The sequence below is a fragment of the Chamaea fasciata genome, unplaced genomic scaffold (assembly GCF_029207755.1).
Source record: "Chamaea fasciata isolate MVZ Bird 193981 ecotype frontalis unplaced genomic scaffold, bChaFas1.0.hap1 SCAF_2, whole genome shotgun sequence".
Lineage (NCBI taxonomy): Eukaryota > Metazoa > Chordata > Aves > Passeriformes > Sylviidae > Chamaea > Chamaea fasciata.
In genome coordinates, this window is record NW_027094087.1 from 14,661,036 (window position 1) to 14,688,279 (window position 27,244).

General features: G+C 40.1%; 1 protein-coding gene across 8 annotated transcripts in view; it reads right to left on the reverse strand.

Moving 5' to 3' along the window:
- Positions 1-27,244, reverse strand: part of APP (amyloid beta precursor protein) — a 228,305-nt gene that overhangs the window by 35,135 nt on the left and 165,926 nt on the right. For all 8 annotated transcript variants that reach the window (XM_066208645.1, XM_066208622.1, XM_066208658.1 and 5 more), the window contains 4 exons: positions 22,085-22,159; positions 21,748-21,906; positions 14,849-14,977; positions 12,728-12,827 (listed from right to left, as the gene is read on the reverse strand). In XM_066208645.1, coding sequence (XP_066064742.1) covers positions 12,728-12,827; positions 14,849-14,977; positions 21,748-21,906; positions 22,085-22,159 — 463 coding nt within the window. The remainder of the gene's footprint in view (positions 1-12,727; positions 12,828-14,848; positions 14,978-21,747; positions 21,907-22,084; positions 22,160-27,244) is intronic.

Below are 27,244 nucleotides of genomic sequence, written 5' to 3' on the forward strand. Positions count from 1 at the left end.
GTATTTTAATAAGATACTTCTTGCAGTTCTCATAACACCGAAACAAGTTTCACTTATTCTTGGACTCACTGCAGGCATTTCCTCATGGGTCAATGTTCCTCAACAACAGCATCTAAAAAATTGAAGTGCAATATGTTCGGAGAACTGGATAGAAGCATAATACCACTCCATACTCCTTTCAAGACTATTCTCTTATCCCACAAAGAGGTAAACGGAGCCAAAAGCAAAAAGAGAGCTGAAGAAAAAGAAATAAAAATTACTATAAAATATTCTGGTAGATACTGGATTGTTAGAAGCTATTTTTCTACAGTGCCCCAAGACCACAGTTCTATTTGCAAATCTTTGCAAATAGCACTGTACTAGAAAAGATGATGACAAGTCCCAACAACGTTGATGGAGCCTTGGAGTGGTAAAACCCATGTTAAGCTAAAACATTATCTACTTTTACTGTCATATAACATTGTTTCCAATGTTGAACTCTGGGACATACTTCCCAGCCCTTAACTGGCACAGCTATGACAAGACATAATGACAAGAATTTCACATGGAACAGCTTCCCTTCCTGTCCTGGAGTGCCAACAACTCATTCACTATCTTTCAAACCATAATTTTTATTAAATTCATAGTTTATTGTTTAACATTTCAAAAAATAATTATATTTCTTGTGTTTTCAAGGAGGCCATCTAGATGAAAAGCTCTGCAATCACTATTATGTGCCAAGACCATTGAATTTGCTTGAAAAGCAGCTTTAAAATTGGCAATTGTAATTGTGGAGTTCTAGAAAACATTTTCTTAAACCAGATTAGAAATGAAGTGCATAAGAAAAGGGAATACAGGTGACCGCACCCCTGATGAGTCACAGCTATATCCAGTTGTCCTGGGTTGTAGTATAGGATGTGCACAAAGTATTCGATCACCATCTTCATGAACTGTTGAATCCAGGTGGGGCAGTGTTTTCCCAGACCTCCTCCCTCTGGGACATTATCTTCTGTTAATGGCCCATCAAATGCCTTGCCCATGACTCATAGATAACTCCCTCCAGGAGTTGTCTCTGTTTAATGGGCCATCAAGGACCCCCTGCATGAGTCATCATCCCATTGTGAGATGCTCCGCCCAGGGGGAGGAACCAAGCATTCCAGCCTGGATATAATCTGGGGTTTGGGACAGTATGGGGGGCCCTTACCCACTGGATTCCCAGAGGACCAGAGCTACCAGACCTTTCTACAGGATCACTGCTTCAGGAAGACCACCTCATCTAGACTGCTTCCATCACTCTACTCAGGTTGTATTCTGACTCTGTCAGTGGTCTTTTGTATTATTGCATCTATTTTATTTTACTTTCTTTCCTTTCTTCCTATTAAATTGTATCTCCGACTTGGAGCCTCTCATTTGTTTTGCTTTCAAACCACTACACCAGTAAAGATAAATGTGATAAAAGGAAGTAGGTTAGCTGCTGAGAGAGAATTAGGAAGAAGAAGGATCCTGGGGAGAGAGAATCACTGCTGTGAGGTCCATTTGGGTCTGCAGTTAGAACCTGTTTGTTGTTGGAACCTGCAGTCATAGTCTAATTAGGCAAAAGCCTGCACTCAGAGTCTGCAAACCGATACATGCAGTCATAGTTTAGCAGGAAATAACCAGCAGTCAGAGGCTGCAAGGGAAACCTACAGTAGGAGTCTGCTGCAGCCAGAGTCAGTGAATAGTTGGAGTCAGGATGGCTGAGCTGTAAAGAGGAATAAACCAGGATCCTTTTCATGCTGTGATAAACAAACGGGTCTCGGCTCATTTCTACTCTCTAACACAGGGGCTGCTGCAACAGAAGTGCACACAAAACACCTCTAATTAGGACTAGTTAAAATACCACCAAATTACATGCCATAGTTTTGACCCAACATCAAACTTCCTTTGTAAAATGCCATCTACATGGTAGAACATATATATGATCCAAAGAAGATTGGCTTGGAACCAGCTCAAATGAACTTGTACAAATGCCGAGTCTTTTTGCCTCACTTATCATCAGTGACTATTCAGTCTGAACTGGACATGTGTTTTTCCCAAACTTACTTGCTTTTGAGCATGTGCTTTCAAAATGACAAAACAAGAAAGTGTCAGCAACTTCCCTGTTTTTAACAGAAGAACTTACAAAATTACAGAGAAATTGAGTCACAGCAACAGCTTAATTTGCTTCATGGCACACATATTGCCTTAATCCAGTCTGAAGGGAACTTAAATCATGCACATGCTGTATGTCACAATTAGGATTCATGAAGAACACCAACACATTTATTACAGCGCATTTGCTAAGCGGTAACATGCTTAGTTGCAGCTTTCAACTGTAAGCCTAAATTATGGGCTAATTCAATATGTCATATTATCTTCTAAAGTAGTTGCACTGATGTAATGCAGTCGGGTTTTAACTAACTTTGAGCTAGTGCATCTTGTCAGCTGTATGAATCAAAACTCCCCCAAATTGGTAAATATGAAAACAAGACCTCCTGTGCCTTACCACAAAGTGAAGCTCCACTGAATTCCAAGTATTTTGTTATTTTAAGATGTTTTGCTGAATCAAACACTGCATGATCATGATATTACATACTGCCATGAGTCGTAATTATAACATTATCAAGCTACAAAACAAAATTATGTGGTATTCAGTGCTGAACTAATCCATTTGTATAGTACAAGTCAAATATAATTTAGAGAGACTCTGATGAGAATGTTATTGAAAGTGAACTGCCTGCTGGAGGGTGGAGGAGTGACTTAGTTGTCTATGTGCTTTGAAGATGATGAAAGAGGAACAATATGGTAGATCATTCCTGTGAAATACTGGAAATGAGCCCAACCTGTAGTGCTCAGATCCATAGGGACAGAGAAACGTGACCATGCCATCAGATCTAAGCTTTCTTCTCACCTCCTTGACAGCCTGTGAAATTATGCCACAAGTCCTTTTGCCTGGAAACCTTTTCAGTGCAATGTGTCTCTCTCTCAGGGCTAAAGGGATACAGAAAGAGCAAGAACCACAGAAAAAAACATTTCATAGTTCTTATTTTCTGTCCTTCAGAGATATCACCACTACATAAGAGCAGCCAAAACCCTCCAAATTTCAAAAATTTCTTATGTGTATGAAAATCTTGTTCAGTGAGTTGAAAAGAGTTTGCCCCTTTCAAATTCTCAGAAAGTGAACATCATGAAACAGTTGACCTAAAAGATTTTTTCTAGAAGTTAGTAAGAGAATAAGCATCATATAGCCTTAGACAACAACCTTGATGGCTAAGAACCTAATTTTAGAAAAAAAAATACACATTTGAACTTGAGAATAGCTGCAATAATTAGAACTCTGCTAAAAAGAACATGCTTTTACTAAATTAAAAAAAAAAAATCACAACTTTAGTACTTCCATTTCTTTCCCATTTCTTGCTCTATTTCAGCACATGTGGATATTGCTGTTTCCTGAATCACATCATAAAAATAACCCAAGTGAGTTTCCTCCTGCCAGCCGGTACATGGAATAATGTTTCAGTTAAATCTACCTAGCAGACATTTTGTCTTAAATCATTAAAACCCCCAATGATGTTCAATATACAGAGCAGTTGTCCTTGTGCAGGTAAAACACAGGTTTTCTGGTACAGAACAGTCTATAAAGCTTATGTAATCCAATTCAGGAATATACTTATTACCAAGTAATGATTGATTTCAAAATGACCTCAGTGTCTTTATCATTAGGGATGGACTTCAATGCAAATTTAGTTTTGTACATGACTATGCAATTACTAAGCACTCCGAGCAAAGGTTCATGGCAATTTTCATACCACTTCATCAGCCTGCTATGAAACTCATGGTCTGAAATTTTCTCCAACTTTCCTAGAAGGCTAGTATGATACTCTGCCTTCAGTGACAAAAACTTTAATTACTACAGATTCACAGTTATCTGACAACTACACGAACTAGCTATTAACTAATATTAAATCCCAACATATGACCACAGCTAAGCGCACATTTTAATTTTTTTTAGTATTTAATAGCAAGTAATCTGATTAATAACTGCATTTCCTCCTCACTTCAAAGCAGAAAGTATTGAAGCTTGTGTCATCTCTGAGAGTTATTTAACAGAAATTAAAGATCCTACTCTTCCCTTTTGCAATGTGCCTTTTTGTCAATTTCTCTTCTCTTTCCCTTCCTCTCATCCCCTCCCCACTCAATTTGGTTAAATTAGACAGTTTCTCTCCAAGTAAGGCATGGAAACAACCTTATATGAATGTAGACAAGATAATATTAAAAAATACTTGGGGAAAAAATTGAATTGAAATAACACCATAATCCAGAACATATATTGTATATCATAATCCTGGTCCACAGAAGGCACTGTGACAGACTCTCAAAGTTTAAACTTAACTCCACATTTAATTCCAATTTAAAATACCATTAAAACAGGCTGAAGAGTCTAAATTAAAACAAAGAAACAGCCTGACCAATCGTCATTGATATTACTGCCAGATGAATCAGGAATCATTATTCCTGCTCAGACTTGTGTGAAGTAAAAAAAGTACCTTTTTCTAGGTACCAAGTACCTTTCCCTCTGAAGTACCTTATAAGGATTGTAAGTACCCTTATAAGTACCTTGTAAGTGAAACTGCTTTGCAAAAAAACATTTGTATGAAATATCGTTACAGAATTTTACTGCCTTATTTTCTGAAAATAACTATTTCCTTTATTTATATATTATTAGTTGGTCTAATTTACCGATAAAAATAAGTATATTTACTTGCCAAACTTACAATACATAATACAATTTAAAACTGCAGTAGGACCTAAAACTACCATTTTCTAACACCTGAAAAAATTCAGCTACCCATAATTTTCTACAAACATTTCCTAACGGTCAGACTGTGAATCCCACAACAACTTTTGATGAGTACTGACCTTGGAAGCACTAAATAATCCATTAAAAATATAAAAAAATGTGAACGCAAACTTGTTGCAGTGAGGCTTTAAGATTTTAGGTTTTGTATTTTTCAGATCCTGTACTGCATTAGCGTACAACTCCGAACTCCATATAGAGCTTCAGTTAATTCTTTTCGCATTTTGCTCTGACAAAACAATCCTTCTAGGCCTGAGATCCAAGGACACCATCTGCCTCAGGCCCCAAAAAATATAAACAAAAGTGAATGGGGAGGGGGGTGGGGGAGGGAACTGGGCATATATGGCCTCATTACCTGAAGCTGTAATTGGAGGATTAACCCCTGATAGGCTAATAGACTAAACTTATAATTGTCTGAAAAACTTGTAACCATTGTCCATTTTGGGTGTAGCCCCTTGGGGAGGCTTCATCTGACCTTAATGTACCTGAAGGCCCTTCATTAAATATATCCACTTTTATCCTTTAAATTTTGTCCAGCCTGTTTCTAGGTAAGCCAGAAATAGGCATCAGCAGCTGACACCCTTGGTCATATTTTTAATTTAAATATTTTTAATTTAAATCCAAATTTACCAAACTTGAATTGTGCAGTGCCTGCTTCAGATAGTAAGTATTTTGCCTATTTATTAACTGCAGTTGTAGCACCTGATAGGCCAGATGTATCCTAGCTTGTCAGAGTAATCTAAAGAGATCCATTTATTAGATTTACCAAATATATCTATAAAGTGGGAAGCAGAACAGAGTAAGAACTGGAACCCTGCCCAGGTATCACTATTCAGAAAAATGCACTTTTTAGTGAAATTTGGTATATGAGAATCACAGGCAGGAGAAAGCTGCACTGATGAAAGATCACATCATTTCCCACGTTCATTTCACAATCCCACGTGCATGGGAACTGTCAGGACATTACTGCAACATCTCCATCAGTCCAGCCATTCTGTAAAATCACATATCGTATGTAATTTTTTCCTTTTTATCCCAATAGCAACAACTTGCCAAGGAAGAACACCACAGATACTCCTGACCACAATACACACCTGTGAATTTCCCCTCTGCATCTCTGGAAAACAAGCTACGCTTCAAACTAAATTTAGTACACAATCATTGGCATTAGAGGCTTATTTCGCCATCCCCCCCAGGATACCTGCCCACAGTGACGCAGTTCAGACTTCAGCATTTAAATCCCTCTGGATAACAATTCCAGAGACTGACACACTAGCTTTCTAATATATTATACATAAAACTATATTAGCTTGTGCAGACAGTCTGTAACTGGTTGTCACTGGAGAACTGCAATTTGCCAGCAGGTAAGAATTAAGGTTATTCCTTTGTTTCCTTCACAATCCAAGACCTCCTACTAGGAATCTGATCTTGGAGTGAATCACACAGAATGACACAACTGTGTTCCCAAAACACATTAACTGGGTAAAGAAAATTTATCATTCAACAGCACAAATGAAGCAGAAGACATTGGAGTGTCTGTGATCCCACAATTTTGGGCTGCTTCAGTACTCGTGGACGCTGACATCATGAACTTGATTTAAGATGACATATTTTTGAAAAAAATTACACATATATTCAGTGAATCAAAAAAATCTCCAACAGCTCAGTATAATGAGATTTCTATAAGCAGGCAACATTTTACCCAGCCAGAGCCTCCCCTCTGACTGGAGCTATGCATTTAGAAAGTCACCTGCTCTCAGATCGTATCTGAAAGCTGGGCAACTGGAAGACATTTTCAGACTTTGGTTATCTTTCAAAAAAAAAAAAAAAAAGTAGTTTGGCATGTGATGAACTAACATATGAGTTCCTTATGAGTTCCTTAAAGCATAACGCTCGAAGCAATTATCAGGAAATCCTGATGAAAAAGGCTGAGAAGCCATTTTGCTTCATAAGACTAGAAGTAGACTTAAAAAAAAATGTTGGTATCACCACATGTTTTATCCGTATCATCTCAAAACGGAGTGCTCAGCTTTGGACTTTTCACTGAAGACACAAAAGAACAGGAAATCACTTCAACTATAGGTTTATGAGCAAATCTGTAGCTATAAGGTAATCCTGACCTATAATACTTTTTAAAATCAAATATATCTAGTATACCAATTTAAAATAATACACACAATCCTTTAAATACAACATTTTAATATAATTGCAACCCTACAACTCATAGAAACAAGGCACTCGAAGACAGAACTTCCCAGTCTATTGTCTTCCTGACACCAGAAAATGAATAGTGATTTAGAAGAAAATCCTGATCAAATCTGTATTTCTACGTGTATCCAATCAAATAAGAGAAAATAGGAAAAAAATACAACCAATAATTGGACAATTATTCAAAATTAAACGCATTTTTTTCCATTGTGCACAAGGTGACCGTAGACCCTTCCAGAGGAGTATCAAAAGAAGTGGACACTGTCTCAGCCTCAGCCTGTTGCCACTGTGAGCCCAGAGTGGTCTCATGATCATGAACTCCCTGTGGGATCTGTAGTGGGGATGGCAATTTTCTATTAAAAGAGAAGCATCTATGAAAAAATACTTCATATTTTTATAATAAACAAAATGGAAAGGTCACAGAATAAGGTCTTCAAGAATGATCTATCAATTCAGGACAGAGTCCTCTCACCATCAGCTCCTGAAGAAAATCAAGGCAACACCTTAAAACCTCTCCTGCAAAGAGATGAATTATTTAGAGTGCAAGATTTAAATACTCACTGAAATAGCAGATGCTCAGAAAATTTAAAAATAACTTTGCTTATAATTTACAGGTCCACAATTATCATCAGTTTTCAGTTTTAACACCTGGATCATGAGACCAGATTTTTTACAGGTGCAAGTGAAACAGAACAGCATTATTCAAACCAGAGGAAAACGTTCTCTTAATAAACTTAGTCACTTCTCTTAACTTTTTACTCTGATTAGATTTTTGAACTGCGAAACAAGATGTCCCATATCTTACCCTTATGAAAAAGGCACCTCAATCCAAAGCCACCTGAAGCCATTTAACCTTTTCCCAGTATCTGTGAGACCTGGAGGAAGCTGGCTCTTTTACTGGACTGAAGTCATGGTCACAATATTTATGAGATGGAAAGAGGGCTTGTCCTCACAAAACTCAGGATTCATGTCTTTCCTGGAGAACAATAGTGCCCATGATAGGACACAATAGTCCATTTAGCTTCAAAAGACGGGGAGGATATAGTAACATTGCTATTGAAAGCAATTCAGAACATCAGCATCAGTGATGCACATTTATATCTATTTTAATAATCCACAATGCTCTGCCTAATTTTCTATGACAGTTAAGTAATCTTGACAAAAAATGTAAGATGCTCAGAAGAAGAAAATGTTGGATTTATTTCCAGGATTTTTTCCCTTCTCTCCTACACTATGAAGCAAAGGACATATCTTAATAGCAGACAGAGCTGAGTCTCTTAAACATAAACATAAAAAATGCTCTTTCACTATGAGGGTGACCAAACACTGACAAATTGGCTCTGGGTAGCCTTGCTTTAGCAGAAGGAATGGAGCAGATGTCCTCCATCCTCCTGTGGTTCTGTCCAATCTCAGACATTCTGTGCCTCTGTGACATAGGCTGAATCCCTACATAAACATCATACATCACGTGGCTCCAAATAATGGCATCTTATTATTTATGGTATTTAAATAATTGTAAGAATATTTTATAGAGATAAAGTGGCAAATTTGACAGCCTAGTAAAGACCATAGGCTTGTGATGATTAAAGAAAAAAACAGCACTTGGTAAAAGAAAGTTTAAGAGTGTGTGTATATATATGTATATGAATTAGTCAAATGCTTTAAAAACCAATGTCCTTGGGTGGAAAAGGTCTTAATTGCTCATAAGGCACTCCACCTGGGTCATATGTCAATATTTAAGCATACAAAAATCTATCTCAATGTTGCTGTGGAAAGTTTAACACAGAATTAATTTGCTTTTGTGGAAGGACTCTGCTATTTTTAAACACTGACACAACAACATATATTTTGCTAGAATCCTAACAAACAATCTTTTTGACTGAATGCTGTAGGCCTCCAAGGGAAAATACTAAAGGTAAATAACCACTTCAAAGAAAATGCAAATTTTTCTTTGAAAATCTGAGGTTACTGGATACACATAAATATGTCAAATCAATTTTGGGGAGAAAGCACAGGCATAGTTAGTGCTGGAAGTCACTTCAGCATACCTGTGCAAATACACATACTCTGAAGGCTGCTTTTGACTGCTTATTCCAGTTGCATTACACTTATGGGCACAAAGGGCAGAACAGAAGGGCAGGAACAGGGGCATGTAGGACACAGCACAAACACACATCAACAAACAGACTCTTTAAAACCAGAGGGCAGGTTTTACAGAACCTTTGGTAAGACCTACATACCATTATCCTACTTCCACAAACACTGTTTAAAGTTTACTGAGAAATTTCTGTGTGGTGTAGATATCCAACAAATCTCAATGGAGTACTTGCTGTCATAGAAAAATGTGCTGGTTTTAAAGAGATGAAGGTGGAAATTCAATACTTCTGCTTTGGCAAAGATGATGTTTCCTTGCATCCAAAATTGAACACTCCCATACGCAGCAGCAGCTAAGTGCCTGGGGCAATTTAGAAATAAAAATTCCACTGATCTCCAGAATGGCAGAAAGTATAAAACTGAATACGAATTGTACAGTTTTCCCCAGTTACGCATTTTTGCAACTACTGCAAATGCTCCCTCTATTTACATTGTCCGGATGAAGCACATTTGCCAACTAGCACAAAACCCAACTGCCCTGGCAATGAGCACCACTAGTAACTATTCCCTATCTTTCTCTATCCCAGTTCACTGAACATGGTCTGTCCCAGTGCAGATAAATCCTGGAGTGCTAATTCATTTACCCATGCCTCAGCAACACTGTTTTACTTTACCAGAAAAAAAAAAAATTAAGCCATTATAAGAACTCTGATTCATGGCATTATAGCGTCAATCAGATGGTACCAGTATTTCTGCCCGGTTTTAGAGCAAGGCTAGAACTGGTTCCTATTAAGCAACCTGGAACTGCCACCTCCACAAACAAAAAGCAAAAAACTTTCCTAGTCTAACACACTCAAATTGAGTTACAAGGTAATTACTGTTCTGACTTGATATGAACTGCACCATTCTGTATGATCCTATTACAATACTCTTGGAAAACTTTAAACAAGTTTTTGACACAGTCAATGTAAGTCAACTTCCTTTTATTATTCTGATACCTTGATAGGGCAACCCAACTTCAAATAAAGGTTCAGAAATCATAAGTATTCCTTCAACATCTTTAACATTTTTGAAAGTGGAATTCTTCCCATCAGCTAAGTTTTAAGACATAAAAAGGAAGAGTTATAGGAGAAAAAAGACACTGAGAAGTCCCACTGCAGTCTGACAGACATTACTAATTACATACTCAAAACACAGCATTTTAAGGGAGAGGATGAAGAAAACAACCACTAAAGGAATGGCGCCAAACAAGAGACACAGAATATGCTTTTGCAAAGCCTCCAGGAACATGTTTTGGTTTTGCAGTATCAGTCCCCAGACCACTCAGGTTGTGGTTTTGAACTGCCAACCTGTGGCAAGAAACTAATACCATTAAACCTTTTAAGAAGGACACCGCAGAATGCTTGAGAACAGCATCCTAAATCGACTCCTGGCAAGAAATGCAGCAAGGCTGTGAATTGACTACAGGTCAAAGTTACAAACTAGAAACAAGGAATCAAAAATTAGTCTAACAAATGCTGAAAGACCAGAACCAGCTGAGGTAGCCCTAACTTTGTCTTCCACCCAGACAGGCATTGGGCCTGATGATTAAAGAAGTGTTAAACGAAAGGAAGTCTTCAGACATCTTAGTCTGCAGCTTGTCCTGCTTCTAAAAGCACTCAGAAAAATCTTCAAAGGAACTTGCAAATGTCAAGAGACAAATGTCTAGTTTCAAATTTTGTCATGCTAAGTTGGAGCACATAAATGCTTAAAATAGCACCTGACCCACAGCATACTATATATGTTTGAAAGCAGGCACTGAATTTGGGTCAGCCTGGGTTTGCCTTCTCTTCTAGGCACATAATTTGGGTGTGCCATCCAGAAAATGCAGCAGAAGAACAGGACAGGCAGAGTGGAACAGAATAATAAAATAACAAGTTTGATTTTATTTGTCAAGGGACAGATGAAATAATACTCTTTTCCTTATTGCTTGTAACTGAATGCTTCTGAGCATTGGTACAATACTGCTGTTGTATTACTACAGTGCTTAATATTTCCCCAGTGTTGGGCCAGAAAAGTTGAAGCTGAGGACATCAGTTTGGAAACAAGTAGCAAAGACAGAATTAAAAATTCAGATCACTGCCTGCCCACGTGACTGATGCACAAAGCTCTGACGTAGTTTCTTATTCAGAAGCTATGCCTGCTGTGCTACTCTGCAATAAACTGCCTTTTACATACATGGATAAGCAATCTAATGAAATAAGGATTTAAAGCAGGATATGCTCAAAGGAACTGCTGATTTCACTTAAAGCCTACTATTGCTTTTTCTGTGTTTCCATACATATTAAATAGTATATGAGATTTATCAGAGGGAAAAGGTGAGTACAAATACCTAGGTAGGCAAATAATCTGCTCAGATTTTTTTTTTGTGCCACTCTCCTATCCATTGGACATACTTCTGCTCATAAGAAACTCCATTTATTGCCAAGAACTACATCAATTGTCAAAAGCGACCTGTTTTTTTAGCACATTTGGATCATTGCCCCTTGAGAAACCATTTAAAGACAGAATGCCAAACAGCCTCCTACCCAAATAACCTGCTTATTCTTTCCAAGCCTTTTCAGAACAACCATGGTGAGGTGATCTCTTTCTGCAACTCTCAGACTGGCTCCTTTCCCCCTGCCCCAATACAAAAGAGAGACAGCCAGCAATATCCTTCCTCACATATCTGGAATTTGCTGCTACATTATGGTGCTTGAAACCCTTATGGGGCATTGGCACCTTACGCATTGGTCAAATGTTTAGGACTAAAGCCCTCACTTAAATTAAGTGCTGTTTTCTACCCTATGGAGTGCTGTGCTCCTTTGACACACACTGTTAAAGCCAGTGGACACCAGCTAGTGATAGACACCTGCAGGTAAGGACTACGACTCTGAAATTTTACCCTAAACTCCTGCCACCATCGTTGCTGGACTTAGGAAAATAACAAGAAAAGGCTGCTCTTAAAAGGCATAAAAGCCTGTTTTAAGCATAGAAACTCGATTTTTTATTTTGGATTCCGCACATTAAAACAATGGCTGTAAGCCTGCCTTTTAAGGCAGCAAATTCAAACATACTATTTTTTTTAAGGAAAAAAAACATGACCACTAGGATACTACCAAGTTGATACCTATACTTTTCTCAGATGCCTGGTTCTGCAACCAATTTTTTAGCTGTAGGATTTCCAAACGGCCTATATCATATAAATACTTACCAGGTAAATTAAATATCCAAAGGATAGGATTTGCTAAATCTCATTGTCAATTGCTGCATCCCTATAGTATGGAAGGCTCCAAATGTCAATAAATGTATTTCAGGGAAGACATTTACAACAGTATGATGATGCCACTGCACGGGTTATACAGGACTTGTCTTCCAAGGGTTCATTATAATTTAATTGAAAATCAAAGAACATTGCCAAGTTTACTCTTCTATTTTTCAGCTGAGGTAGTGCATCAATAGGAAAAGTGTGATGATGTTTTTTTTTATTTTGGCAGTAAATTCTCATCACAGAAATATGTCTGTCTTTTTCTACATTAGTAGTATGCATACCAACTTCATCCTGGATCTCCTCTGCCACAGCAGGCACATTGTAGAGGAAGGAGAGAGACTGGTTCATGCGTTCATATATCACACGTAGATGTGTCATAACCTATGGAAACAAAAGTATTTGAAGCAGGGGAATACTATGGATTATTTGACACTATCACAAATTTCATAGATTATAGGAAGCAAAACCATTTTCACTTGTGCAGGTGTAAGATTTCAGCATGTTCTATGTATTAAAACTGTCCAACCCCTTACAAAACTCACCTCTCTCCTACAGCTACTACAAAAATACCATTCAAGATGCTCTTCTCTAGCAAACATCTGAAATCCCATGGAAATGCAGTAATGTAAAGTAGGGATTTACCTTTGCTGTGGGGCAGAACACACACACAAGCAGCTATTGTGGCAGAAATCCACAGCTTCATTCTTATTTCAGCAACATTTACATTTGCCCATACTCGTAAGTTTTCACATAAGAGGCAAACCAAGTGAGGCACAGTGACTGCTGCCTAAGAACGTTTCAGGTGTTTGGTTTTATTTATTTCCTAGTCCAAATACTGCAAAAAGAAAAAACTCTCCAAAGAAAAACTAAAAAAAAAGCTTACATTTGCAAATTGTAAACAAAAATATTTCCACCTGGATGCATTACTGCATCCTCTCATGTGATTACAGCTCTATTGCCTCAAGTGCCCTCACATTGTTACAGGTTGAGTTATGACATCACATGATATGTGCTCCCCCAGGGTACTCTACACAAGTACCACCTTTCTTCAGTAGAAAGAGAAATTGAGGTGCATCTAAAAGAACTTAGAAGACTGACAGGATAACTAGGCCTAACAAGTAAATAAATTGCAGACAGCAACATGATTTCTTCAAATCCAAGTATTTATGATATTGAACAAAATATTTTGTTTTCCATTTTCCACAGAAAACATTTCACAAACAGAACTCCCAGGCCACATTTCCCCAACCATCTGGCCAATTCCAGACATAAAGATGCTATATTAACACTCATTCCTAAAATGACATGTTAGGCAATACACTGCGCTTCTTGTATTTATACATCAGTTTCTGTTCTTCACCAGTGCTGCCATACAACCTGCATTCTGCAATATATCACTGATTTCTGTTATTAAATAATCCAATGACTTTGAAAAAAAAAAGTCACATTAGATGCTTAAGACAAGGCAAAGACAACACTCACTGCAGACAACTTTTAGAAGTGTGCATTTCTCACTTCAGTAATTTCAAGACAGGGTGACCACAATGTACACATTTGGCCGAAACAGATATTTGAAAATCTAAACTGCCATCTAGGAAGGTACATGGTTTTTATTTTTCTTTAAGTGATGTCAGTCAATCAAAAACTGTGGCGGGAACAGTGCCTGCCACTGAATCCTACAGAAGGAACAGCAGCAGATTCCACAGATTCCAGCACACTGTTTTTACAGTTTATCCATTGTGACTCCAATTTTAATTGCTGTTTTGAAAGCCAGCTACATCTTCAATCTTCGGTATTTTCTTTCTGCTTTCTTGCCCTCTACGATTTATGAAGACAAGATAAAAGTTGCTGCAAAACACATGCACTGAGGACTACAGTAACATTCAGCAGTTAAATGCCAAGAATGACAGTGTCTATTTTAAAAGAACACATTAAACCCGAATGCATTGCAGTAATCACATTTATAGACATTACAAGTGCCTCTGCAGTGACTATACAAAGGTTGGTCACAGTCAGATGGCTACACCACTTATGGTTCTGCCACTTCAGCTGAGAGAAGCACAATCATGTATTGTTGCTAAATCTTATGCTGATGTTTTCCCAGAGGTATTTTTTACCAAAAACACTAACAAAGGCTCTCAGCATTAATGCCCTGGAAGACATGCCAATGACTGACTCATGGTCCAGATAGACAAAAAATATGTCTTCAGTTCTCAGAAGAAAAACCATACCCACATTACTATATCACTTTGCCTTAATCTTCTGATAGAAAACAGATTATTTTTGATTGCATTTAAAGCTGTCCACAGAAAGTAGTTGGGTATTTTATAAAAAATAGGTTGACAGAAATTTCACAATAGTTATGAACTAACATGACCTCACTAACCGTCAGGGGGGATTACCTGAGATCTGATTTGGGCAGCTTTCTTTGGGTCTACCATGCGGACGTGTTCAAAGTGTTTGAGAGTGTGCTGTCTGTCTTTCTGCTCAGCACGGACATACTTTTTCAGCATGTTGAATACGTGACGAGGCTACAAGGAAGAAAAAGAACAAAAAACCATCAGTTTAGAATGACATGTTTTCGTTTCTTGCACTGGAGATGTATCCCAAGCCAAAGGCCCTTGGTATTATCTTCTGAAGGCAATTCTGACTACTATAAGGAACATCCTCTTAACTGAACACCATCAGGATGCACCATTAAACAGTAGTTGGAGGCAGTAGATAAATGTTCCTGAGGAGAGTGTTCAGACTTTCTATGTTTCTATGAATAACCAATCCCTACACTTAAATGCAAAACTTAAGGAAAAAAAATCACAATGTTCCTGCCCTGCCACTATAGCTATGCCATCAAAGGAGAAAATAGAGGAAAAGAACCACTGAGCTGAGGCACAGAACATACACATCCAGAACACACAACTAACTGAAAACCCATAAGAAAAAAAAGACATCTGCCCAATTTTCTTAAGTTTCTCAGCTTAGATACCAGATTTTGCAAAAATGTCAAGTCTATTGCAAGTAATATTAATTAGTAAAACCTACTAGATATACACCTTTAGGCATATAAATGAATACAAAGAAAGAAAAGACCAGCAGCTGAAGGGAACTTGAAAATATACACAGTGATGGCAGAGCACTGAAGGCTAAGACATGTATTCCTATGTACTCCCCTGCTCTGCAAATAATACAGTGCCAAAACAGAAAGTGTTTTCCATCATCCAGCTAAGACACCCACCTTCAGCTCTAAGATTATAATGGATTCTGGAAATGCAGTCCCCTTCTCTCCATTCCCACTTGTGGTGCTGGGCTTGTGCATTCTATTTGAAGCTGCTGAGTAGCAAGAAGTAATAGAAAGATGACCTTACTGTGGGGCAGATTAAAGAATGAACAGAAGTGGTAAAGAGCTTGTCTAGGCACTGACAGTGACACAGGGAAGAGGGTGTGGAAGTGACAAAGTAAGTGTCAGAAGCTCTGTGAACAGCTTTCCAAGGCAGGAAGAACTGCGGGTGAAGGTGAAGCTTTAAGAAGACTTAGATTCATGGACAAATACAGAGCCTAAACTGATTTAACAGTTACACAAGAGGTGAATACTAAGAGATGAAGTCCAAAGATTTCAGAATCTCTTCAGTTTAAGAGAAACAACAGATTCAAAAATGTCTGAGGAAAGTAAACCAAAGGTTACTTGGAAAAGATATGTCAGACAGAAATACAGATGTGATTCTATCTCTAGAGATAGAAGGCATATCCTGCCAGAGAATTAAACTTAGTGTATCCATTGCTGAAAATTCATTCATGAGGATGTCTCCAAATCCCCAAAGCCAAGTACTCTCAGATGAAGTTGCTAGAAACTGTGGACAAATGCTGGAAAGTGAGTAATCCTCACAACCTTGTGGTAATAGCCTAACAACTGAAATGTCAACTGTACAGCTTTATCAAAATGAAGGCTAGAAGACCAGAAAGCTCAACAACAAGATGAAAAATTTGAAGACAGAAAATTTAACTGATAATTCAACTTTTCTTGCCCCCAAGACACACCAAGGTAACAGACTAGGGCAGACTAGACAGAAAAGGATTAACTTTCATTTTTTTTTCAAGAAATATTCTAAGTTAAGCATCATGTCTAATCCAGAAGGGAATAGCTTTTGTTTTTACATAGTGTGCTTGTGTTCACTGGAATGTGTGAATGAGACTTTACAAGTAGATTTGTTAATAGGACAACAATCTGGAAAATACCACTAACAGCAGCACAAGTCACTTGGGTATATTGGAAGTCCACTTTCAGCGCCTTTTCTAACACTGAGAAATGTCCCACGCATATCAGTATAAAGTAGAACTGGAGATGTGTTCCTCCAGCATGTCTGACCAAGAAATCTTCCTGTTATGGCAGCAGAAATCCATAATTCAAGTTTAGGACAATGAAAGAATATTTAATGCAAAGTGTTTCCACAGAGGGGCAGAGATTGCTTTTTCTCAAGCAGGAAAAAAACCACTAGAAACTCACTCTGTGTAGGGATACAAACCTAAAGAGTTTCAGTGTTTTGGTCTTAAAACTATCCATATACACACTTCAGCTCTGATCTGTTGATCTCATGTGGCCTAAAAGCTTGTGACATGGCTCTAACAAGTGATCCAGATCTAGGAAGTTCTTGTGAAGCCCTTGCTGACCAGGAAATCCTTGTGTGTCTGTGCCAGGTGATACACAGAACTACTCACTAGGTTGGAAGAGACCTTCAAGATCATCAAGTCCAACCCATGTCCTAACCCCACCTCAACTAAACCATGGCACCAAGTGCCACACCCAATCTTTTTTCTAAATACATCCAGGGATAGTGATTCCACCACCTCCCCAGGCAGACAATTCCAGTACTTTATTACTCCTTCCGTGAAAAACTCTTTCCTAACATCCAGCCTAAATTTCCCTTGGCACAGCTTCAGATTGTGTCCTTTCATTCTGTCAGCTGCTGCCTGGAGAAAGAGACCACCCCCCACCTGACTTACAGCTGCCTCTCAGGAAGTTGTAGAGAGTAGTAAGGTCACCCCTGAATCTCCTTTTCGCCAGGCTAAACAACCCCAGCTCCCTCAGTCATTCCTCATAGGGCTTGTGTTCAAAGCCCTTCACCAGCCTTGATGCCCTTCTCTGGAGACATCTGAGCAACTCAACATCCTTCCTAAGCTAAGGGGCCCAGTACTGGACACCGTACTCGAGGTGCAGCCTCACCAGTGCCAAGCACAGGGGAAGAATGACCTCCCTGGTCCTACTGCCCACACTACTCCTCATAGAGGCCAGGATGCCTTGGCCTTTTTGGCCACCAGGGCACACTGCTGGCTCATGTTCAGTTGACCATTGACCAGTACCCCCAGGTCCCCTTCTGCCTGGGCACTGTCCAGCCCCACTATCCCCAGCCTACAACACTGCACGGGGTTATTGCAGCCAAAATGCAGGACTCAGCACTTGGACTTATAAAACTTCATCTTATTGGACTCGGTCCATTCATCCAACCATCCCAGGTTGGACCATTCTCTGCAGAGCCCTCCTACCTTCCAATAGATCAACACATGCTCCCAGCTTAGTGTCATCTGCAAATTTACTAATGAAAGACTCAATACCCTCATCCATGTCATCAATAAAAATAATAAACAGAACAGGCCCCAGCACAGACCCCTGAGGGCCACCACCAGTGCCTGGCCGCCAGCTGGATGCAGCACCATTCTCTGGGCCCAGCCATGCAGACAGTTTTTCACCCAGCAAAGAGTGCTCCTGTCTAAGTCATGGGCTATCAGCTTTTCCAGGAGTATGCTGTGGGAGACAGTGTCAAAGGCCTTGCTGAAGTCCAAAAAGACAACATCCACAGCCTTTCCTGCATCCACCAGGTGGGTCACCTGGTGATAAAGGGAGATCAGGTTGATCAAACACGACCGACCCCTCCTAAATTCCTGCTGGCTGGGTCTGATACCCTGGCCATCCTGTAAGTGCTGAATGATGACACTCAATTTAAACTGCTCAGTACTGGGTACTGAGGTCAGATTAACTAGCCTATAATTACCAGGATCCTCCTTCCCACTCTTTTTGTGAAAGGGCATCACACTGGCCAGCTTAGAGTCATCTGGAATCTCACCAGCAAGCCAGGACTGTTGGTAAATGACGGAGAGTGGCTTCACAAGGTCATCTGTCCACTCCCTCATCACCCTGGGATGGATCTCTTTCGGTCTCCTAGATTTATGAACATCCATGCGGCTCAGAAGTTCTCTGACTGCTCCCTCCTGGCTAACAGGGGAACCATTCTGCTCCCTGACACCATCTACCAACCCAGGAGGACAGGTGTCCTGAGGACAAACTGCCTTCCCACTAAAGACTGAGGCAAAGCACTTCTGCTTTCTCCTCTGCAGTCACTAAATTCCCTCCCGCATCCAGTAGAGAACCGAGGTTGTTCTCATCCTTCCTTTTGTCATTAATATATTTGTAAAAACATTTTTTATTATCTTTCACAAAAGTTGCCAAATTAAGTTCTAACTGAGATTTGGCCTCCCTAATTCTTTTTCTACATGCCCTAGCAACCCCCTTAATTATTTCCTGGGACACCTGACCTTCCTTCCAAAGATGATACCTCCTCTCTTTATTCCTAAGTTCCTTCAAAACCTCCTCATCTCTCTCAATGCAACCAGACAAATCATCCTGCTGAATTCAAGGTGAGTGTTTTCAAATGCTTTGGCATGCACCTGAGCAGCAGTTCAACACCTCAATTGTTATCAGCTACAGAGCACACAACCAAAAAACGCTGAGGCAAGGACAAGACCATCTACAAGACTGAACAAGGACTTGTTTAAAGACATTATTTTTAAACTGTCATCCCTGTTATTTTGAGATGAGTCCCTGTCCGGTAGCACCTTGAGCTAATGTTACCTCCATGCTTGCTGCCTACTCATTCCAGACTTATTAGCTTTTGTAGGACATATACTCAATATAGGATGCACTTCAGTCTTCCAAACAGTACCTTCAAAACTTACTTTTACTGGACTCATGTCACCTTTCAGGCCTGGTGCACTCCCCCTGACACAGGAAATGTATCAGTAATTTAAACATCCTGGGAGCTGACTACAAGCTAGACAAGCACAAAATGCAAGGTTTTCTGGTCCCAGAGTCACTGTTAACTTTTCTTCCCCTTAAGAGTTCTGCAGCTGAAGTTTACTTTGTATCCTCTGCATTCCACATTTTGGCAGCTGTAGAGACCTTTCTGCTGTTATGTGTGGGCCCAATCATACCCTTCAACAACTGCAGATACCAGCAGAACCAAGCTACCAGCTTGACACACACACAGCTTGCAATCAAATCATTTTACTGTGGTACTCTTCAGACAATTACACTTGTACAAGGCTGAACTTCAAAGCAGGAAAGTTTGGCTCCAAAGCCAGATGTGAAACCCTGCCTTTGGTGAACTACCACAGTGCAAGAAAGCTAATGTGACCTGCAGCCAGTCCATATACTCACCTTACCTCAGTTCTGAGCCACAGACTGCAGCTTCTTAAAAGAAGCTGCATCCCAGCTTATAACTTGCTAATCTGACTCCTAATGAATTCAAGCCTTTCACTGTGGCCAGAGGTCATAACATGCAACCCACACTCAGGCCAAATAACATCCTCTACCATTAGAACACTGACTAGCTTAATTTTCCACAAATTACTATTGCAAAATACATGGAAACTCTTCACACAACTATCCTGAAGTCACCCCACAACACTTTTACCTAAGTGAAAGATTTTAACTTTTACTTGGCAGACACAGTAAAAGCAAGAGTTTTGTACCATGGGGTGGAGAAAAAAGTTTAATTACAATGATAATGATAAAGAACTAAGCAAACGATTAATTTTCCATGGCCACCAAATATGCAGGTTTCTCCTCAGAAGGAAATTTAAAATATTTGATGTCATCATGTTGGCTATATTGGTATAATAACACCCTGTGAGGTCAAATTCACTAAAAGACTCACCAGAGTAACAATGTTTTTTCTATCTAGGAAGTGTTCAAGAGGCCAGAGATACATAAAACAATTTAACTGCTTTCCCACGATGCTTTAAGTTTCAGCTTTCATATTTTTCAGATTCTGTAGTGCCCTGGTGTGTGACTGAGCTTCACATAAGGTATTAATAAGTCCTCTTCACAGTTTAGTTAGACAAAACAATCCTTTTCCAGCCTGAGAACCAAGGACAGCATTGCAGCTTTGGGGCCCAAGAAAGTATAAACAACAGTGAATTGAGGAAAGCAATCTGAGAGGATGGGACTTCATAACCTGAAGTGTAATTGGACAATTAACCCCAAAATGTAAATGGACCAAAACTTATAAAAGTGTGAAAACTTGTGACCAGTTGTCCATCTTGGGGCAAGCCACAGCTAGGCTCTTGCACGGACCAATGTGTATTCTTTAAAGGCCTTTTAATAAATACCTACTTTATTCCTTTAACACTGGCTAACCTCTGCTTCAGGCAGCCTCTTTAGACATCAGTTCTGGTACCCCAGATGGGACAGAAGGCACCTGGAAAATCCCCTGGACCAGAGGAACATCCAGCTGCCCCCCCCCGCCCCCCCGCCCCAGCACTCCCAGGGGGCCTCAGCTGCGATCCAGAAGGCATCAGACCCCAAGAATCCTTGGATCTGGCACAAAGAAAAATGAGTAACTGAATAAAGGTGGTATTCTGTTTTAGCACCTGAGTCTTTTTGCAAATTCTCTTCCTCTGGAGGCCACTGACCAGCTATTGTAGTATTGAAACAAGTATCAGAAATATAGTCATTAAATTCCATTCAATCTGCATTCTGAATGTAAATGTTTACACGCAACAATAGCCATCACATCCAAAGCAGACAACTTCAAATTGCTAGTGTGCTAGCTTCATGTCATCCAATCCTCACAAGATCCTTCACCAAATATTTCAAGAATTCAACAAACAAAACAAAAAATTGCAACCATTATATCTTTAAGATGCATGTTGTCATGATGAAGTATCCTAATGTGCATCACTTCGAGGAACACCATCCTTCTGCAGGATCTGTGAACAGCTACGATTTCTAACAATCGAATCACTTCCACGTGATTTGCTTAACTATCTTTATTATGTGTCTATCCATCAACAGGTATGCACATGGGGAGCTTATGTCTGCATTTAGGCAAGCTGTCTGACTGCTGTTGCAGCTCTTGCACAGTGAGCACACTCCTGGCTCCAAAGCTGGAGTACACCTGGGCACATCTACATTTCACCCAGGACAACTACAATATTTTGACACAGCTGGCAGAGCTTGTGGTATCACACTCACCCTGGGTGGGACAGTCTGCAGGGCTGTGATGTAGTTCTCCAGAGCAATGCGTCGACGGTCATTCAGCATGGCTTCCACTCGTGCCATGTGAGTCTCCACAAGCTGCTGTCTTTCATTTGCTGCTTCTTGTTCCAGTGATTCCACTTTCTCCTGGAAATGCTGAATAAAAGTTCAATCACAACAGGAACAGAGAAGACATCAGCATAGATAAGAAAAAAAAGAGCAGAGAACAACATGAAATCACCATAAAGTAGATTATTAAGTTACATCACACCCAGCACCCTTGTATCTTAACTGGGGACCCAGATAGTAAGGTTGCGGTTGCATTTTCCTTTACCTGGATAACAGCTTTCTTGTCAGCCTTTGGCAAATTTTTTGCTTGGCGTTCTGCCTCTTCCCACTCTCTCATGACCTAATGAACAAAACAAGGAGCGTGACTTGCCTATTTTCCTCTCTTGTCCCATGGCTTAGCAGCAGCCTAACACTGCAGCTCCAAGAGTCATATTTTTTCATTCCTCTCCTCCTTCTATCTCTAGAAAAAAAGGCAGTTACAACATTTTAAGAAGGTAAGAGGCTGTTATTAAATTTAAATAAAAAAGCAGTACTTGCATGTCTGAACACTGTGCCAAGCTCTCACAACCCTGATGAGAAGGAACACATTAACCAGCCCTGAAGCAGAGGAAGTGGAGATCTCCATGGGTGAACACACAAACCCTTTTTAATCTCAGACAGAAAGAAAATCAGTTCCACCTATCATACAACCTTGGACAAACTGAGTAAATTTCACCTCATTTCAATTGGATCATTGATAGAGGAGGTACAACTGACACCAAAGAAGGTTTCAAGCATCAGCACCTTGATATCTAAAAGCCTCTCATGCCTTTTCTATATAGCCTCCCATAGGCAGCTGCACACAGCTTTGGCTCTTTCTCTTCCTTCTCCAGTTCCAGCTAGCTCCTTCCCATCCCTAGTACGGCCACCTAACCCTATCTGCTCCTCCTGTGACGTCTTAGCATTTCTGTCCCTTGCATGATCTCCTGTCCCTTCCTCCTCACAGCACAGCCAACAGACTCCAACTGACCACTCTACCACTTAACTCACTCTTTTATCACACCCACAGCTGTGAGGGCAAGGCTGTTCCCACTCTTTGGTAATTAACACAGGTGCAATATATCGGGGGTAAGATTGCCTTCAGCACTATCTCTACCTTTCCTCCCACAGATAGTGCCACCTTTTTTGGCACTGTGAAACCTTTTAATTTTTTCAGGCTGCATCACTGGCCTGAGTAGGGCAGATTAAAAATTACATGTAATTTGTGCTAGTCCAACTATTTGTCCGGAAACATGGGTTGTAGAAACACTTCCAAGAACTGAATATGTATCTTAAGTACAACACTGTCAGAAAAATAACGTAGGAGAGATATTTTGGTGTGCTTTTTTTCAGCAATGTGAGAAGCATCCTCTCCCTGTAACACAGAGCAGTAGTATTTCAATAGTCAGGGAGTGGGTTAACTTGTTGTCCATGAGATCTGAAACCTTTCTGTGGTCTTTCCTAGGGCCTTCACTCATTTCACACCTAGACAGCAATCTCCTCAGATAATACATTTTATATAGGAACAATTGGTCCCACTGAATGAAGTGCACACAAATAGGTGACTATTTATGTGCAGGATTAGCACAATAATAAACCTATAAGCAATTATTCACAATGTGCATTTCCTTTCCTTCCCTTCTCAATGAAACACACACTTCCACACCATTTAATAGAAATAGTCAAGATAATTAAAAAAAATTCTCAGAGTCCACATAGACAACTGAAATTTTACCAAGACCAATACCAAAGGCTGGAGGAATAAGACCTACTGTGTCTCATGTTTGCAAGTTGAGCCTCCAGCACTCACCTCCTGTCTCAGGCTTCCCAGGTTTTCCACACACCACACCAGACATTGCTAATCAGGGTCTTTGATGAACAGACTGGAAAGCGCTGGTGGTGCCTCAGGGTACCTGGCTGAGTCTGTGCCTTAAAACAAAGAACCCACATAAACCTGGGCTCAAAAGAGGCTTTTACAAGTCCCAGGCCTTGAAATGTAGTACCTCTCAGTTCTATACAGGGTTGTAGGATTACCCAGCAGGCTGTCACCTGCGCTCCAAAAACTCCAAAACAACTCAATGTATGGGATTTTGCTGTGAAGTTTTAATCTTCCCTTTCACCCCAAATCCTAGTAGACAAGACAGCAGTATATCAGTCATGGTAAAACCAGATCAACTCACAGTAAGTGAAATTATTTATCTGTAAGAGATTCTGGCCTCAATAACAGCCCAAAAGAATAGAGACTTATCTTTTGGAAAGCTAATGGGGTGCTGAAAACTTGAAAGTGGGAGATTATTCTGCCTGCTTTTCAGTTTCACCAGGGGCATGGTTAGGCAGCAGTTATAAGCAGAGACCTGAAATTAAATACTTAGAATCATGGTCTTTATCTCACCCCACTCTTTTACTGGGCACTGTAAGCTGAAATTTGAGTCCCAAGAACTGTACTCCAACCTATGTAATAGTCAGCCTAAAACTGCCTCTTCAGTTTACATTATCTTCTCATCAGACAATACCCATTGATGTTTAAATTGAAGCCAAGCTTTAAGGCAATAGGAAAACAAAATTTACAAGGAGCTGTAGCAAGGAACTAATGACAGATTGCATGATGGGCAGTGCACTGAAATTAAAGGTCGCCCCCCACATGCTATTACTGTAGTACTTTGGCACAGGAGATTTTACTGATTCTCTGACAAAACAGGACTAGATGACATGAACTGACACTACAATTTAGAGCTCAGTGATGTATTCGAGAAAAAACTTTTTAATTCTCAGAGTGCTGTAGTGTATTCAGTGCACATTAAACATTCAGCTCTTAATTGTGCTTAGGCCATATGACTATGGAGCCTGAGAAAATAATTTGTGTACATAGGCAGCACCTTTCCAGAGACCTGACATGCCACTGGTGGCAGGATGTATCAGACTGAAATGTTACAGTTTTGCCTATTATAGCAAAAGTACATAACAATAGCTGCACAGAAGACCACCCAAGCCCACCCTGAATGGGCCTCCTGACTCAAACCCTGAACTGTGAGTTAAACAGCCTAAGGAACACAGATAAGAAAAGTGACACTATTGTTCAAAGCATCTGGAAGAGCATCCACTGCAGGGCCCAGCCTAGCAGGGGATGGAGGCTATAGTCCCAGGCTTATCTGCTGCCAGGCTCCACACAGGAGGGGTTTGGGTGTTTGGGTGTATGTCGAGAAAGTCTCTGGTGAGAGGCAATGAATGCCCATCCTCTGCTGTGCAGAGGAGCCCAGGGGCCAGGAAAAACCACATCCATGTGAAAGACAGCTGAGGGGGTGTCATGGCCCATCAAAGGCCCCCCCCAAAGGGGTCCCCAGACCCTGCAGCAGGGCACTGCAATATGATGCAACAGTGTTGCAAGGGACAATGTCAAACCTAAACCCCTTGGGGGAGGCACCTGGTATTCCCACCGGGCTCAGAAGTATATTAATCCATGGGATTCTAGACTTTTCAGCACCACTGCAGCAGGGGACCCCCACCACCAAGAAGATCAGATGGAGGAGAAGAACGAGATGTTGTTGGGACCCCTGGAAGGGGAGTATGTTTCTACCTAACCCCTGTCACTCTCTCCCAGTCCCCTCACCGCCATGCACAACTCTTTTTCTATTTCTTTCTTTCTTTCTTTTTTCCTCTCTCTTTGCCTCTTTTACTATTAAATAAAATATATAAATTTTTTTTTGGCAACAACATCTAACCTTGTTTGGTTTCAATCACATTTTTGGGTATATTTCAAACCTTCCTGGGTCCAATCCATTTTATTCAGACTTAAGTTTCCTTTGGTCTTCTGTGTTAAGCCGGTTCGTACTACCCCCCAAAGGAGTCCCCAGACCCTGCACCAGAGCACTGCATGTGATACTATATGATGCAATAGATCCACAGTCTTGCAAGGGACAGTGTCTAACTGGCCCCCATCATGGAGGTACCTGTGTGTTCCCACTTGCCCAAATGTATATTAATCCATGGGATTCTATACTTTTTGGCAGGGGACCCTCACCACCTAGAAGATCAGACAGAGGGGAAAAATGAGACATCACTGGGATCCATGGAGGGGTGATACACTTCTACTTCATCTCTGTCACTCTCCCTGTCCATCTGTCCCCCTCTTTTTTTTTTTTTTTTAAATTTTCTTTCTTTCTTTTCTTTTCTCTTTCTTTCTCTTTGCCTCTTTGCCTCTTTTAAATAAAATACATTGATTTTTTGGTATCAGCATCTAACCACGTTTGGGTTTTATCCTGTTCTGGGGAATATTTGAACCAATATTTGAATGAATATTCAGAGTTCTTTCTGCTTTATTCACAGAGTTAGTACTCTTTGCTCTTCTGTGATTAGAGAGGATTGCAACAGAATATGAATTTACAGAAGGCCGAGAAATTATGGCATTAAGCCAAGTCATAAACTACAATGATGTGCTCAGCATCACTGAACATTGGCCAAGATGAGCAACTTAATGATTTTCTTCTCCCTCTTCTCCTTTTCTGTCCTAAAATCACACCTCTGACATTTGCCTAATTTTTTGACTCTGAAAAAGCAGTTATGGTTTCCAGAGCAAGAGTTCCCTTGCCATCTTTATCCTGCAAACTAACCCTCTGCTAATTGGCATGACAAAAATAAGCACTGTGGGTAATGTGATTTGGCTACACCAGGTCTGTCTCTGTCCGTTTTATTTCTTTAAACCTTTTAAGGCATGGAAGGCAGGATGATAAACTGACAGCCTAGACAGCTAGTTGGGAGGGGTGTAAATCAGTGGCCTCAGCTCAGCTATGGTGCCACAAAACTGAAAAGTTTTGAAAAAAACCCAGAATTACATGGCTGTTGGCAGAAACAGTGTTCCTGTAAAGACTGCTGTGCCCTAAGTGACGATTTTTGTAACACAGAAGACTTCAGTGCTTAAGAGCATCTGTATGTGCGAACTAACCAACTGAAGATACAGCTATCCATGGGCCATGCTACCACCCACATGCTACCACTCCAGGGAACTCCTGACCAAAGGTCATCACTTCAGGGAATTGGGAGTGAGAAATATGCCATAGCAATACGGAGGACCCCAAAGAGCAAGGAGCAGAAAAAATTCCCCAGTTACACAAATGCAGAAAAAGGCTGAACTTGGCCTCCACACTTATAAACTTCTCTGTTAACAGCACAGACCTATGAAAAACACAGAGATCTAGGGCCCTTCAAGGGTTGGAGGCTTTGTACAGGGAAAATAACGTCTGATTGAAATATAAGTAGCAAGCCATTTCAAGGTCAAATTTCTTCAAAACTCAGGCCTTAAAGGCTGGCAGATGCTTTTTGGAATTGGGCTGTAAGGGACAGCAGGAGGGAGAAGCAGTATGGAAAAAGTCATTCATTATTAAGAGATGCTAAATACAAAAATTTCATTATG